The sequence below is a fragment of the Scomber japonicus genome, chromosome 15 (genome assembly GCF_027409825.1).
Source record: "Scomber japonicus isolate fScoJap1 chromosome 15, fScoJap1.pri, whole genome shotgun sequence".
Lineage (NCBI taxonomy): Eukaryota > Metazoa > Chordata > Actinopteri > Scombriformes > Scombridae > Scomber > Scomber japonicus.
Genome location: NC_070592.1, coordinates 24,700,862 through 24,716,568, shown reverse-complemented (window position 1 = coordinate 24,716,568; position 15,707 = coordinate 24,700,862). Strand labels below are relative to the sequence as shown.

Sequence of the window (15,707 nt, the reverse complement as noted above, 5' to 3'; positions counted from 1 at the left end):
ATGAATTAATTAATTGTTTGGTCTATAAAATGTCAGAAAATAGTTAAACATGTCAATTACTGTTAAACCCAAGAAAACATCCTCGACTGAAAGATTACAACACAAAGATATTCAGTTAAGTGTCATAAAAGATAAAAGACTCTGATTATCAAAATAGTTGGCGATTAATCTAATAGTTGACGACTAATTGATTAATCCTTGTAGCTAATCAGGTTTGGAGACATTTAGACATCTATACTAACATAATGCTAAGTTGTGTTGTACAGAATTTCTGGGGAGTATGAAGCAGTTGTTCCAACAGCTTTTTAAGGGCTATATTTAAATTTTGATTTTGTAGCAGGTACTGTACACAGGTACCATAGTAACTGGAATACTGTTGAAACTATAGTTACTGTATGTGAACTAGCATCTAAACAAACTTAAGCTAGCAGGATGCTAACACTACATACAGTTTAACAAACATGGATCTAAATCAAATGTAATGTAATCAATTGATTTTTATATTCATTGTGGTTATTTTCAAAAAGAATGCCTTGTAAAAATAATCAAGCTATAGTGCAGACAGAAAATGCTATCATGATATACAGTGTCTTGCTATACAGTCTGGCTGCAATGATGTAATGAATTATTTAATATTTGATGTAAAAAAAAATTGCAAGCATAAAAAGCAATAATAGTTATTTTTGTATTAGTTGTGCAATCTCCAAAAGGGATTAACCAACAGTAGATGTCTTCATGTTTTTGGACATGCTAGTGGTGTGGCTATATGGATGGTAATGTCTGTCCACTTTGGTCTAGACTGAAATATCTCAACAAATGGGTGAGCGGAAATGAAATTTGGAAGACTTTCATAGTCCCCTCAGGAACTAACTAAATAGCTTTGGTGATCTTTTTCATCTACAGTAGCACCATCACTGTGTCAAGAATCTTCAGATCACCAAATCAATGCTTACTGGGTATAATCATAAATAGAAAGAAAGTTACATTGATCTAAGTCTGAAAAAATCTATATTTAATAATGATTTTTCTGTTCACCCAGATAAATTCTTAGTGCTCAGAAGTTTAGATGCTTATGTGAAATATTTTGAATTACAGAGTGTTAGTTAAAGAGTGAATATGCCTCTACAGTGAGTCTTCAAATCTACCGTTAGGTGTGTTAAATTAAATACTTGGTATTGACTAATATAAAACCTGACAAATTTCAAATTTTTACACCCTGCAAATTAAACTGACACTGCACTATGTGTGCCATTAAAGGTGGAATCAGAGTGATAGTGAGCAGGAAATCACAGTTTTGAGGGCACTCTAAATGCATCTCTGGAGACCTTCTTGGCTCAGTGTTTGACTCCTGTATTGTGTTTCCTCTCCCTGCTGTCCTCTCCATCCACACACCACAGGTTACCGCTGTCCTTCTCCCTGGAGGGCTGAGGTGAAAACTTGAGTGATGTCCCCCTGTCTAAGAGTGGCCCCTCTCACTTTTACAACCAACCTCCCCATCGAGCTCCCAGCGGGAAATCCTTGTCATGCGGCGAGTGCGTGGCACCAATAAACGCCGATGTCGGTGACGGCTCCTTGTGGCCGGGCGAGACTGAAGTGCTCTCAAATGTGGAATCAGTGTTATCGCTCAAAAATGGAGGTCATCCTGAAGCGGACTGTCTGGAACTCTTGTACATGTGATGCATTGCAATCGCACTCTTACCCTCCAAGCTATCAATTTCCTCTTTTAAGGTCTGCGTGTGTCACTTTTAGCTCATTGGCATGGATCAAACCTTGCATTTTTTTTGGCAAAAAAGAAGCCCTAGTAGAAGTTATTAAAAAAAAGACTTTAAAATACATGTATCTACCATGTATCATTAGAAATCCACTACACACACACTCAAGAAAATGAAATCCACTGTGAGATAATTCTTCGGAATGAAATATTCATAAATATTCATTGACAAATTAATATACCGAGACATCAAAGCGTCATTGACCAAGGTCAGCGTAATACAGAGGTGTGTGTGTATGTATGAGAGAGGAATGGTGAGGATTACAGTCGTAGCATTTCAAAAGCTTAAACAATTCTTCAGACAGGAAGTAACATCCCTAATATAGTTCTACCCCAGTTCTGTCAGCCAACACTCCTACCTCTACGCCATCTCGCAGATATGCTACATCTACTGTAATAACATAAAGCATCAACAAAAACTGTCAAGTGGCTGTTGTAAGGAATTTAAATCAAAACCGGTGCTACTGTAGTTGGCTTCATTATCTATAAATAACACCATCTAAAATTCTCTATCTGTGCACATCACATTCCTGGAGAAGTCTCTTGGTGGTGATACTATGGCACTTACTTTAGGAAACTGCTTGACTGGTATTAAAACTTTCTGGCCCAGTTTCATGTTCTTGTTGATGACAACGTCGATGAACTTCTCCTCTTCCTTCCCCTCGTCTTTCTGGATTTTTTCGATCTCTGCAAACGGGGAGGAAAGGAAAAGTAATGAGTCAGTGTTGACAAACACTGATATAAAGGTCTTGACAGTGAAAGAAAATGTTCATTGTATGGGGCCGTTTTTGTCCTCACTGGGGTTGAAACCGATGATTATCTTCATCATCGATAGGCTTTTTCACTGAGGACATTGGATGTGTCACAGGTGTAAATCATACATATAATAATGGCTTTATTCCATTTAGCCTCTTTGGTTTCGGGGTATTGTGCATGCTGACTCATTGTTACACTGCTGTGGGTCATTGGGACACTTGAATACAACAGAGCCATGGTTAATATTATGAGTAACACCTGTGCAGTTCCTGATATGACAAATCAGAAAACCAAATGTAGTAGTTCAACACTTTGGAAAATAAGCATATTTGCTTTCTTTGAGAGTGAGATGAAAAGTCTTTTTTTACATTTGAGATATGGGTTGGTGAGGTTTAGAGGTGTTGGTGGGCATGTTTTAGAACCTTGTAGAAAGTCAGGGTAGTCAGACTTCATGCTAAGACAGGCTAGATGCCATTTCCAGCCCCATACTAAATCAGAGCTGAAACATTCAGTCGTTTAACGGATTCATCAAGAGACAGAAAATAAATGGCAACCATAGTTGATGTAAAAGTCAATCGTTTCAGACATTATTCAAGCAAGGACTCCAAACATTCTTTGTTCCCAGCTTCTGAAATGAAAGGATTTTCTGCTTGTCTCTGTTTTAGATCATTGCAAATGAAATCTCTTTGGATTTTGGCCTTTTTTGTGAGACAAAACAAGCAAATCAAAGACCTTGGACTCAATTGTGCTGGACATTTTTTCCAAAGTTAAAAAAATATGATGAGCTAAATAATGAAAATGATTATGTGTTATAGCCCTAAACTTAACATGTGGATATGATTGGTATTAATCTCATCTCACTTTAAAAAGGGAGGCAAATATGATTTTTATCCCAATATGTTGTACTATTCATTGAATCTGGAGATTTCTTTGTTATTGCTGTTTTAATCTGCTAATCCTCAGAATGTAAGAAACAAATTTCTGATCATACCATTTTCCACATTTTATCCCAAGCAACAGTCCAAAACACAAAGATATCCAATTTACAATGATATAAAACAAATATAAGCATTATATTTGATGAGCTGGAACCATCAAATGTGTGGATGTTTGCTTGATAGATGAATTATGATAACTGCTGATTCATTTTCTTTTATTTGACTTATCATTTTCATGGACAGTAGTCATGAAAGCCCTTTACAGGCTATATGAACACTATTTTTATTGATAATAAACGTTAGGTCCCCTCAGCATCATTTGCTCACCTGTTGGCTGAGGCTCCATCACTGTAATACTTTGTAATTGAAGCGGAGACACTTCACAATTTACCTGAGTCACTTCCATGTCCCTTATTTAAAAAATGATGTGGAGGACACTGGAGCTCACACCCCCAGCTATCAAAAATATTGCCTGTCACGCGTCTTCTTTTTGGGTAGAGGTAGACTTTGATGTATTTGGAGATGTAACCTTGAACGTTTAATCAGATGGATAACATCTGTGTTTCAGTGGCAGGGAAAATGGTTTTTTGCAGAGGAGGCAGTCAGAGAGGTGGAGGGAGGCTACGACAAAGACTGGAGGCTAAAAGCCCAGCAGGGGAAAGGGTGAGGCAGAGGGCGAACTCCATCACAGATTTATTTCTCGTGTGCAAAATGATTTTTGAATGGAGGAGAAAAAAAAAAAAGATTACAGTGGTTGAATCATGACGTTTTAGCTTTTCATGTTCATGGTTCAATACAGATTTTAGAAGATCGGTTCAGAATCAGATAAGAAGCAAAAAGGCTCTGTTTCCATCCGAAAATATGACCAACTTAAACATATCCACATGCTCAAATCCAACACAACATCATATACATATACCCTTTTTTCAATTACACTAGTTCAGAAATGAGCCGAGCATATCAGCATTGCAAACTAGCAACTAAAAAGGCAATTGTGATTTTTCAACAAAGCTCGGCGGCATTACATTTGCCGAAAGTAATTAAACCTTTGATGTGAGTTTTAACAAGGATAAAAGAAGTATCAGTAAGATGGAGATATCTTTAAGCTTCAGTTTATCCCAAGGGGGGCAGAGAGTGCACACGTTCTGAGAAAAGAGACAACATTAATATTAATGCATCGCCTAGCAACATGCCAAGACAGAGTTTCCTCCCTCCACGAGGCGTTGTCCTCAAAACATTCAGGCTCTGATGTATTGGGGAGATTGTGACTGAGATTGTGTTTCAACTGCAAATCTTCCATTTTTCTTTTTTTTTTCTTGTTTCTTCTTCTCAAGCTTGCAGCACAATTTTTTCCGGCGTCCTCACAAAGAAAATCCAGCATTTTCAAGTCCAAATAGACCCCAACAGGGCACAGCAATCAATCAGCAGGTGTAATAAGCAGCCAAACTGCAGCTTCAAATGAGCTCACCCTCTGAACATTGGTAAAACAGAATCAACTAGCGCAAATTTACTAACCACAGCTCTCTCTCTCTCTCTCTCTCTCTCTCTCTCTCTCTCTCTCTCTCACTCTCTCTCTCTCTCTCTACAGATCTTGTTTGTGCTGTGGTTTATGAGGGAGAAAATGTGGCAACGTGAACTGAGAACCACCTCCATCTCCGAGTCATTAACAAGTGTTCAAAAGAAGGAGATTTAAACATGCATCACTGTCACAAGCACAATGGGCCTGCTGTTTGCTTTTTTTTACTTTCCCTGCCAGCTCTATGATATTCTTCTCTGTCTGAAAATGGATAGTGAAGAGCGTGATATTATAATCTGGTGGTTTTGAGAGGCACAACACAAACCTTTTAGTGAATCAGAGCCAGGCGATGCTGAGACCCATTGAGAAATACCACCAGAGATAGAAAATCTCTCTTCCTCGATTGTTACGGTTCATGTCTTTTATGTGACTGTACCCATCTACCGCTCAGCAACAATGTCGTGAAGTTATGTAAAGAACAAAAAGGAATTCAGTGGGTTAATACAGCTTTTAAAGCCAATGTGTCTAAGCTGCTCAGAGAACCCAGTGGACTGAATGAATGAATATTGAATTTGAAAGATTTTCTGTAGAAACTGTTTGTTCTGTTTGACCCTACAAGCTCTGGAGGAGCAACTTGGCCTAAGTAGTGTTGAATGCCTGTATAAATCCCCTGATGCTGCTAAAACATGTTGAATTTTTTTTTACTCCAAAACAGCAGCGCTTTCATTTGCCTTTATTGAAGTCTTGGAGGAGATGCAAACTAGCGAAATCCTTCAATCCTATTTATGAGGCATAAAATGATTTTACCTGTCCATCACTATTGTTTAGACTGAAATATCTGCAATGAAATTGTGTTACTTGCATAAATGATAGATGTTTTAGATATAAGTGGTCCAGAAAGGATAAATGCTAATGCCTTTTGGTGATCTCCTGATTTGTCTTGTCTTTCTAATATGAGGTTGACATTTGTGGACTACAGTCTCGACAGCTATTGAATGAATTGTCATGAAATTTTGTACATAAATTGATGTTTCCATCAGGATGAATTGCAATATCTTTTCATCAAGCAACATCATCAGGTTGAAATTGAAATTTGCCCATACTTTGCATTCAGCAAATGCTAGCATGCTAACGTGCACGACTAAGATACTGAACTTTCTTACCTACAAAAAAAAAACTTGGTTGCAAAAACAAACATTTTGGAACCTCATAAATCAAAATCATTAAAACACAGACACCACATATGTTGCCTTCAAGGAGCATAAGAAAAATGAAGGAATAAAAATAAAAAACATGTTTCCGCAGCAACAGCGTTCATCAGGGAAACAAGATGTACATACATATTCAGCAATATATTGGCCAAGTTTCTCCACTGGAGCCCATAGATCAGAGAGTCAAACAGAGTGAAGCATAACTTATGGAAATCTTCAAAATTCAATATTTTGTTCATTCATTCCATTTGGGTCTGGCAGCAGCTGAGACTCATAGGCTTTAAAAGTCTACTTCCTTTCATTCTTCACGTAACTCCACAAGTCGACATTGTCGGTGAGCGGTAGATAGCTTAGAAACCCTAACAAATGCAAATGAGACTTTGTACCTTGGGTGATACTTCTCAATTAGGTTTTAAAGTGCTTCCAAAAACTTTTAAAGGTTTGTTTAAAACTTGTCTGATAGTCAGAGCATTGATGTGTCGTACTTAGTCGGACTTCTTGTTGGGGATGTTGGTTTGTTTCCAGATCTCAGCAATTAACTACAATCATTAGTACAGATTGAAGTGTAGATTTGACCCACGTTGCAAGAAAAATGGACCTCATCCTTTCAAGCAGTACTCCTACTTCTTACACCAGTATCTGTGTTTCCCTGAGCTCTTCTTGTTTGAGGTCGTTTAGGGACTCTCCTGAATGAAACACGCCAACTTTACAACCTTTGTGCAGATCAAAAATATATTTGCAGTCTATAAAACACCTCCACTCAGGTAACAACATCTGAAAGCAGGACACCATCCCAGCTGTCTGCTTTTCTATAAGAAATTGATTCACTTAAAAGCAGCTCTGTGATTTAGGTTCTCCCATTTAAAAATGCGTGCTGGAGAGTTGGTGACTGAAGCAATTGGGATAATAAGTCTGCCAATTTCATGTAGAGAGGTGAGATACATCATAAATACAGTATCTGGACAGCAGGTGTACTTGTCACAAGGGACATTTACAGACAGAGGGGAGATTTACAACTAAAAGGATCAGGTATCACTTGGTTATACATGCTATCAATGCCATGCACCTTATTCTGACCTGTAATGCAAAACAGAATACACCTTTTTTCTTGGTTCAGATTATAAATCCATGTCTTTAAAGCGGCCTGTCTAAAAATACAATTACAAATGTTTCATCTGCCTAAACTAAGAATTGAGTTCAATCCTGTTTGTCCAAATCAACTTCTCTACATTTGCTGCATATTGTCAGCAAATGACGAATTGAAACCTGAAACCTGAAACTGAAACGTGACCTGTCTCCTAAATTGCTAAAAGCAACTCTCTTATAGAAAAAAATCTTCTGCTGATTTTTCTGAAATGTATCCCAGATTGTGACCTTGAATAAATGAAGGTAAAAGGGTTTGAAGCACCCCTGTGGTTGAAAAGTTGAAAGACCCACTGAGAACCGCTACATCCCCTGTTTCATTCTGACAGAGGACCTCTGTTTTCTCACTTCATTTTCTGTCATCTCTCTGTTGTGAAAAGTAAAGTAATTCTCACCAGGTCTCTTTAGAGAAGTGAAAATCCATCTACCATACCAACCACTCTTATCATGATGTATTTTTATGATTTTAAAAGATATTCAGTAACTGTTTACTGATGCTAAACACCAGTTGATGATAATGGATGTAAACTGTGGTATTTTGTTATTCTAAATTCACCAAAAAACTGTTTTTTGAGTGTAAAAAATCCACTAAACACATACTAGAGCTCCTATATAACATCAATGTAATAGAGCTAGAATAAAGGATGGTCATGTTCTTTCATTCACCCAGTGTATAATATCACAGAATGCACTGGGTGAACTAAAGCACTGCATCTATATGCACATATATACATGATCGTGCTAGTCCTGTCAATAGTTTTATGCTGTTCTACAAATCAACAACATGAAAGGGACTCAGGTACATGTAGCGTCTGTGCAAGTAAATTGTGAAGTGTCTCCGCTTCAATTACAAAGTATTACAGTGATGGAGCCTCAACCAACAGGTGAGCAAATGATGCTGAGGGGACCAAACAAATAGTGTTGTTAGAGTGTGTTTAATGCAGCCTGTAAAGGACTTGTATTTGAGCTGGTTCCAGCTCAAATACAATGCTTTTTATTTGTTGTATATCATTGTAAACTGGATATATTTTGGTTATGGACTGGTTGGAAATAACTACGAAATGTAGCAGGCAAGAAAGAAGACGACTGCTAACAATGTTTTGGTGAGAAAGTTTCATGTAAGAAACAACTGAATGATTAATTGACTAATCATTGTAAGTGTATAATACATGCTTTACATTACAGTATAAGGAATGTTTTCTTTTCACTTTTTGAACTCCCTTAGTTACATTTCCCATCACAGACTGGCAATAATATCAAAGTGGAGCGAGCCAGTGTTGCTTTAATTTAAATGTGAAAAATAGCATTAGGTCAGCAGTTCTCTAATAAGGCAGGCTGGGTGCCCTTAGTGGTGCCACTTTGGTAAACAATATGTGTGAAGCAAAAGTTCACAGCTAACAAATATAATGAGAACTACACTCTCCCCGGTGTATGCGCTGATTCAAACACTAATTATCCAAGAGCTCACAGTGTCTTTGGATGTTCGAGGGATTTCTAACACCAGTTTGCGTCTCAAACTTTGAATTAACTCGACACAGACTTTGAATTATAGATCTTATGACACCTTTTGACGGTGTGATCGAATGACTGAAAACCTGACCTGTGTGTTATCTTTAACAGAGCGAGGAGAGCCATATGAGGCTGTACCTTGGTTCAATTTAGCGGAACTGACTGGCACTTTGAAATTAATTGTACATATAAAATGTTTCATGCCACAATGTTATGTTAGTGGCTCAACCCAAAAGGTATTGATATAGCTGTGGTATTTATCTAACTGTTGTGCCCCCTGGCAACATATACTTCTCACAGAAACCTTTAAACTGTAGTAAATGCAGGCTGTCAGCCTTTGTGTAGTATTAATAGACGTCCCTTTGGTCTAAAATAATCAGAAAAACATTTGACATTTCAATTAAGCAGCATGGTATGGTATCTCTCACAGTCTTTGATGTAAAGTGCTATGTTGAGTTGCATTTGTTATCTCTTGGCGACGTTACCTGCATTCCTAATCATTACATCTTTTGTTCTTCATTTGTGTTTTATGAATATTATAATTTATTTGCACAGCGCTTCAATTTCGCAACTACACATACTGGATGCACCTGCATAGCAAAGCTAAGCTCCCAGTGTGCTTCCTTGCGTAAATAATTGAATTGAAAATTGCTAGACAGTGAGTTTCTCTTCTGCCTCAACAAGCATCTGAGGCAATAAAAACATATCTTGTCTAAATAGCACAATGGTAGTTTATCGGCAGCTTTCCGCCACTTCTTTTTATGCAACTGATGGCTGTACGCTGCTGTCTGCCGCAGACCGACTCATTATTTTGTTGTTTTGCAATTACGGGTCAAATGAATGAAATGCTCAAACAGGAACGTTGCATCATTATTATCATTTTCTAGTTTCGATCCACCAGAACACGCTTATATAAATACAATAAAAAGGACACACTGAGGTGACTCAGAAGTAGAAATATTCAAACTTAATGTAAAAAAAGATCCGTCAAGATGGAAACTTGTAAAACTTCTTGTATGCATGTAAAGGGCTTTGAAACCTATTCATAATCCACGTCTTAGTATAAGCACTGAAATCCTACATGGACTCAGTTTTGGTTACTTCACAAGCTTATTTCTTATTTGTATCTTTGTCCTTGCGAAGGTGGGGTGTCATAGATTTGAAGTTTAGCTACATTAGAATCAACATTGGATGGTGGCTGTGGGGCTGTAGGCTTATGTTGCCAGCTGTCAGTCAAATCTGATCAAAGCACACCCACACAGTCTTAATGAAGCTCAATCACAGGTACACTGTGGGGTATATGACCATTAGCGGAACTATGAAGTAGAGCCACAATGATTAGCTGACTAATTGATTAGTTGCCAACCACTGAATTAGTTGCCAACCATATTCAAATGCCTCATTACAGCTTCTCAAACATAAATCTGTGTTGGTCTTCTATATAGTAAACTGAATATCTTTGAATTGTGGACTGTTAGTTGTAACAAAAGAAGACACTTGAGGACAAAACAACTAATCGATTAATCGAGAAAATAATCGACAGATAAATTGATAATAAAAATAATTGTTAGTTGCAACCCTACTATGAAGTCATGTGGGTCTCTGTTTTGATGGTTTTTGATGGCGCCATTCACAACCTGCCATGAGTTTCAAGCCGTTCTGCTGATTGACAGTAAAGTGCCAACAGACATAGCAACGCACCAACAAATGTAGTGAAAAGGAAAACTGCTAGCTAGTACATGTGGATGTAAACATGCAAGATGTAAAAATAAGCTTTGAGAATGTTTTGTGATGAAGGAAATGCATTCAACATGTTTGTCAAGGACGCTTACACAAAAAACCTTTAACTCCATAATTATTATACACTAAATTTTAATTGTCTTCCAAGGTAACCAACTTTTCAGGGGCTTTACATGCATTTTAATACACTGTCAATTCATTTCAAGTGACTGTACTGTTGCTGAAATACGGCGATTATCCTGAACATAAACAACCTTATTACTAGTCTCTAAATGACAATGACAACAGCTAAATCCTTAGTCATTCGAGGCATAACATATCCAAGTCCTCATCCGTGTCTAAAACCTCAAATCCAAATTGTATTTGCATATGAAAATGGAATTTACGGAGACTACTACCACTCCCCAGTTCAGTAAATAAGTACAAACAAAATGTTTCTTCATGCTGTAAAGACTAGGCCGACTGACTGACTGTTGAGGGTTTTAGGCAGTATGGTCAGTGCCAGAAACAGTTTGCCCCACACACATTTCATGTGTGCTACTAGTGTGACCACACACATTTAGCGTGAATCATTGTGTCAAGGCTGTGACCCTTGAAAGAGAAACGCTAACGCTCCAAAAAAAAAAAGAAAAAAAAAAAGCTTCGACTCACTCCTGTCCTGCTGAAATCTCAATTTCACTCTGGCTCCTCCATTGCCTTGACAAGGTCAGGCTGGCAGCATGAATTCGTCTCGCCCCCTAATCTGGAGATTACATTCTCGGCGGCCGGGCAAGGCCCTCCCTCCTTCCCTTCCCTTTCTGCCTCTCTCCCTGCAACCCTGCCAGCCTGGCTCTCAACTGCGAGGTAACGAGCCAAGACCCGCTTACAGTGTAGAGATAATGTCCACGGATTAAGACAGAGAGCCCCTCGAGTGGTGCCTCTTTCATTTCGGTATCCAGCCTGTGAAGCATCATAAATACATCCAGCCAGTCGGGGACTCCATTCTGTGCATCTCCGTGGAAGTCAAACTCTGTCCTCTTATGGAAGTGTATAGTAGCATATGATCTTAATCCGCTAAACTCAGTGGCATTGGATGTATCGTTAGACAAATACAACAAGAACATTTTCATCGCAAAATCATAGGCATCTTTTGGGATGCTCTTGTCACCCGCGGGGTGAGTCACAATTTTAAAATGGTTGAATAAGAACATTAAAGTTCCCCAGAAAATACCCTTGGGTGGCAGGGGTTGTTCAAAGTGCACAAGCTTGTTTTTTTAAGGCCTTTAAGGATTCAACTCCCCTTAAAGAGTCCAGAACTGCTTCAGGCTTCTACTTCATGACATCATTCCATACACTTTGTGTGTTATTTGATTATCTTCATGATAGTTGCAGGGTGCTCTTATCCTGGCACCTGTTCATTTAAAAGGCGTACTTACAAGAGGATTATCAAAGTGCTCCGAACCTGCCAGGATTTTGCTTTACAAATTTGCCCTCATCCATGAAAACATGAGCGGCTGCATTAAGTAGTAAGGTGTGGTGGTTTAATAGATGGTAGGAGGTTTTCTGGGATAAGACATCAACTGTTGATGTCCTGCAAGTATCCAGCAGTGTTGTTTGTTTCCTAGAGGTAACATTTACAATTTTAATGTATTAGTAGGAGTTAGTAGGTATTTTTGCCACTTATAAGTTTCCAGGTTACACGGTTTTAGCATCCACATTTCCAGAGAACCAGTCGGGGAGGAAGATTGAGGTGACGTTAAGAAGAATCTGAGACACATGAAAGAATGTGCATGTGTTTGTGTGGATATCACTTTATCATCATAACCCGACTAAACATCTAAACATCAAGACCCACCTACTGCTCCTCAGATGATAAAGATGTCAGTGGTGTAATGCAAACACTGAAAATGAGATCTGTGATTTGGTAAAGTTACCGATATTATAATTTCGTAAAGTAGAATTTTTGATTGACAGCTTTTTCTGAGCTGTTATTAATGATAACATGAACTTCTAATGCTAAAAAGTTGTGATAGATAGAGCTGCCTCAGCCCCTTGCAACAAAATGTTAAGTGCATATATGAATCTTAAAAGAAGCCGTATTGTATAATTTACTGAGTATGCAATTTGTACTATATGGTAGATCCAAGTTTCAAATATCGTAAAGAACATTCAGAACTGTAAGCTAAAACATGCTGAATATGAAATGAGTTTGAGTTCCTGTAAAAAAAAAATCTTATATAGGTTAACATTATTCCAGCATACATAATTCAAAGTATTTCTCATCATCAAATATTCTGTTTTCTCACAATAGATGACAAAACAGCAAACTGCTCTGAAGTTTCCACTGGAACAAACTTTTACATGTTTAAAAGAAGTGAAAGACATAGTAAACCATTATAGATGATAGATTTTCATTAATAAGGTCTTTTCATTAAACATCAAGCAGCTTTCCATCAAACAAGATAGACCAATTATGTGTCTCTGTTACCTGGCCGAGGCATCAATCTCTCAGTACATGTACATGTCTGCCAATGTAGCATCTAGGTAGCTTTCACCAAAAGTTACCAATGTTGGAGCTGGGCTTTAAAGAGGCACACTAGACTTCCCAAATCCCCAAATGATTGGACACTTTAAAAAATAGACAGAGGTACAGCTACATGAGTAAAAACAGGGACTACTGGTGGTGTACCAACAACTCTGAGCGCCCACACAGACAGAAAAGTGATAGCTACAGGCATCAGTGTTGGTTCAACTTTGGTGAAATGGTGAATAAAAATACATTCGAAAATTTTGAAAGGATACAGCGATGCTGCAAAGGAATGGGAGTGAACACAATGGCTAGACTTTATGCTAGCTAAGCAGGAACGTTTTCTTTAGCTAAAAAGTCCTTGTGATTTCTTGCACTGTAACAAGAGGTTGCATATGGGAAGAAGTTCCTGTAAGGAGAAGATATGTTGTCTTTTCTGTTGGCTTTCAAGGACTGTGGACTGTGAAGTCAATTTGACATAGTGGCCAAACTGGGAATTCCAAGTTCCTGGTCCAACAGAGGCCAAAAAAGCATAATTCATATGCACAATCATGGGAAAAGGATTGGATAAATATTATCGTATCCAAACCCCCATGAAATGACTCCAAATTTGATCCATTCAGCCTGATACATTGTTACTACCAAACTTGGTAAGTTTAGAAGAGCAGCACAATTGAATTGTTTTAACCCTTAACCAGAATTTAGCTGTCTCAGCTGGTGTGGGTCCCTGGTGTGCATGCTCTATGGGCACATTGGGCACATTGGACTCTTAGAATGGGCGCAGTATGCATTCATCCAGGTAATTTCCTTAAAGTGACTTTCTTAACTTTATGAGCCACTACTGAGCAACTTTCTTAGGAGTGAACGGGGCCCCGCCTCTAACGCTGCATCCAGTTCTCTTTATACTTCCATGTGGCTTTACAGAAGCATGACAGTAATAAGACACAAGTGGATAAGTAACATCCTGCAGAAGACAGCTGGGTCTGAACATAATGAGTTTTTATAAGCATTCCACTCAAAGGCCTGAACTGACTGAAGCAGCTTTCCAGCAGCACTTTAAAATGCTTGCTGTACAGTACTTGCTTTTAACTAAGCATTTGCATGCCTTTGGTACGGTGGCCCCTAAGGACGATACACGTACAAAAGAAAAAGCACAACATTAAGAAAATACAACAAATAGAAAAACACATACAAAAATAAAAACAAAAACATTAAAAGGGGCTAAGATATAATATTCATATTATGTTTATAACAGGGAGGGAGGCCACATGTAGTGATGAACCTACAGAGAATTATCAGTGGCTCTTCAGCTCCCCTTAGCTTTACAGCTCTTTACAAGGGGGGTGAGCTCATTTTTTAGCTGTGTGGATGCAACTTAACTATTTTGGTTCACTTTAATCTGAGATATCAGAGTGTTATTTTCAGCTCCAGCAGGCAACTGTTTTCTGAGAAAAAGCCCTAAAAACCCGCTGTAGCACCAAACAGACATAGTGACTAGCTGGTGAACGTAGTGGAACATTAAGCAGCTTAAGAACCAGATATTTCCTTTGGGAGTTGAAAAAAAACCCTCAAAAATAGAGTTAAAGGAGAGTGCATATGGACTTGCATTCACCAGATGCACAGAAATACAACTCTGAATGAATGATATTGTTGTTCTGTTATTGCATGATGTGTGAATAAGCAACTGTTTGCTAATATATTCAAAGGGCAAATTTAAAAGGGTTGATACATTACTGTCAACTTGTCTCTAAGTGGCCAAAAAATCAGTTAATGCAGATTAAAGGAAAATGTGCTCCAATCTCAAAAATGCTGCATGCTAGGGATAAATACCATAAGGCTGATCAATGAGCAATGCATTTAGGACAAATAATGGAGGTAAAGTGAATAAATAATATGCAGTGATACTGTGTAAAGTACAGCTTTATTGTAGGGTATTTATATGCATTTGTGGTAAAGGGAGCTCCTCCCATTGGCATACATTTGGGAACATGTCCTTACCAATATTTTTACTGATCTCAAACAATCTAGCCATTTTAACTCCATGTAATGTTACTGGTAAGATCTCTGCTGAGTTGCCAAGTTATGTATTTTCTGGGGAAAAAAGTGTACTATTATGTTTGATTGTAATATTAATTAGTTTAATGATATTTATCTTTATTTTGAGATTTTACTTTTCATTGGTATTGTGTTTTATCTCTTATAGGTGAAGTATTTTTAAAAAGCCCATAGTGGGTTTCATTTTTATTTTACTATTTTTCTCAGACTTGTTTGTGTTGTTACAAATGTGCAAATAAACCAATAAACCAACCACTATAGAATGAAAGAGCAGGATATGGGGGCGTACTCCATTTTCATGATCCAGCAACCCTCGACTTCAAGCTGTATGCATTATTAACTAGTAGCACTAGTTAGTATTTATAGCTTAAATGCTTCAAACATCACAGAATTGAAATCGACTCCATCTGATATTATATTGAATTTCAGGTTTGTGATGGATGCTGAAAACATACTGTTTAATCAAACAGCTTTATTAGTGTTAGTGAACATTCCTCCCAAAAGCAAATAAAGACATCTTGTTCTTTTTAAAGCAAAATCAAAATGTCAGTTGAGCTCAGTT

General features: G+C 37.9%; 1 protein-coding gene across 1 annotated transcript in view; it reads right to left on the bottom strand.

Moving 5' to 3' along the window:
• Positions 1–15,707, bottom strand: part of khdrbs3 (KH domain containing, RNA binding, signal transduction associated 3) — a 109,979-nt gene that overhangs the window by 56,000 nt on the left and 38,272 nt on the right. Inside the window, exon 2 of the mRNA XM_053334539.1 lies at positions 2,340–2,458. Coding sequence (XP_053190514.1) covers positions 2,340–2,458 — 119 coding nt within the window. The remainder of the gene's footprint in view (positions 1–2,339; positions 2,459–15,707) is intronic.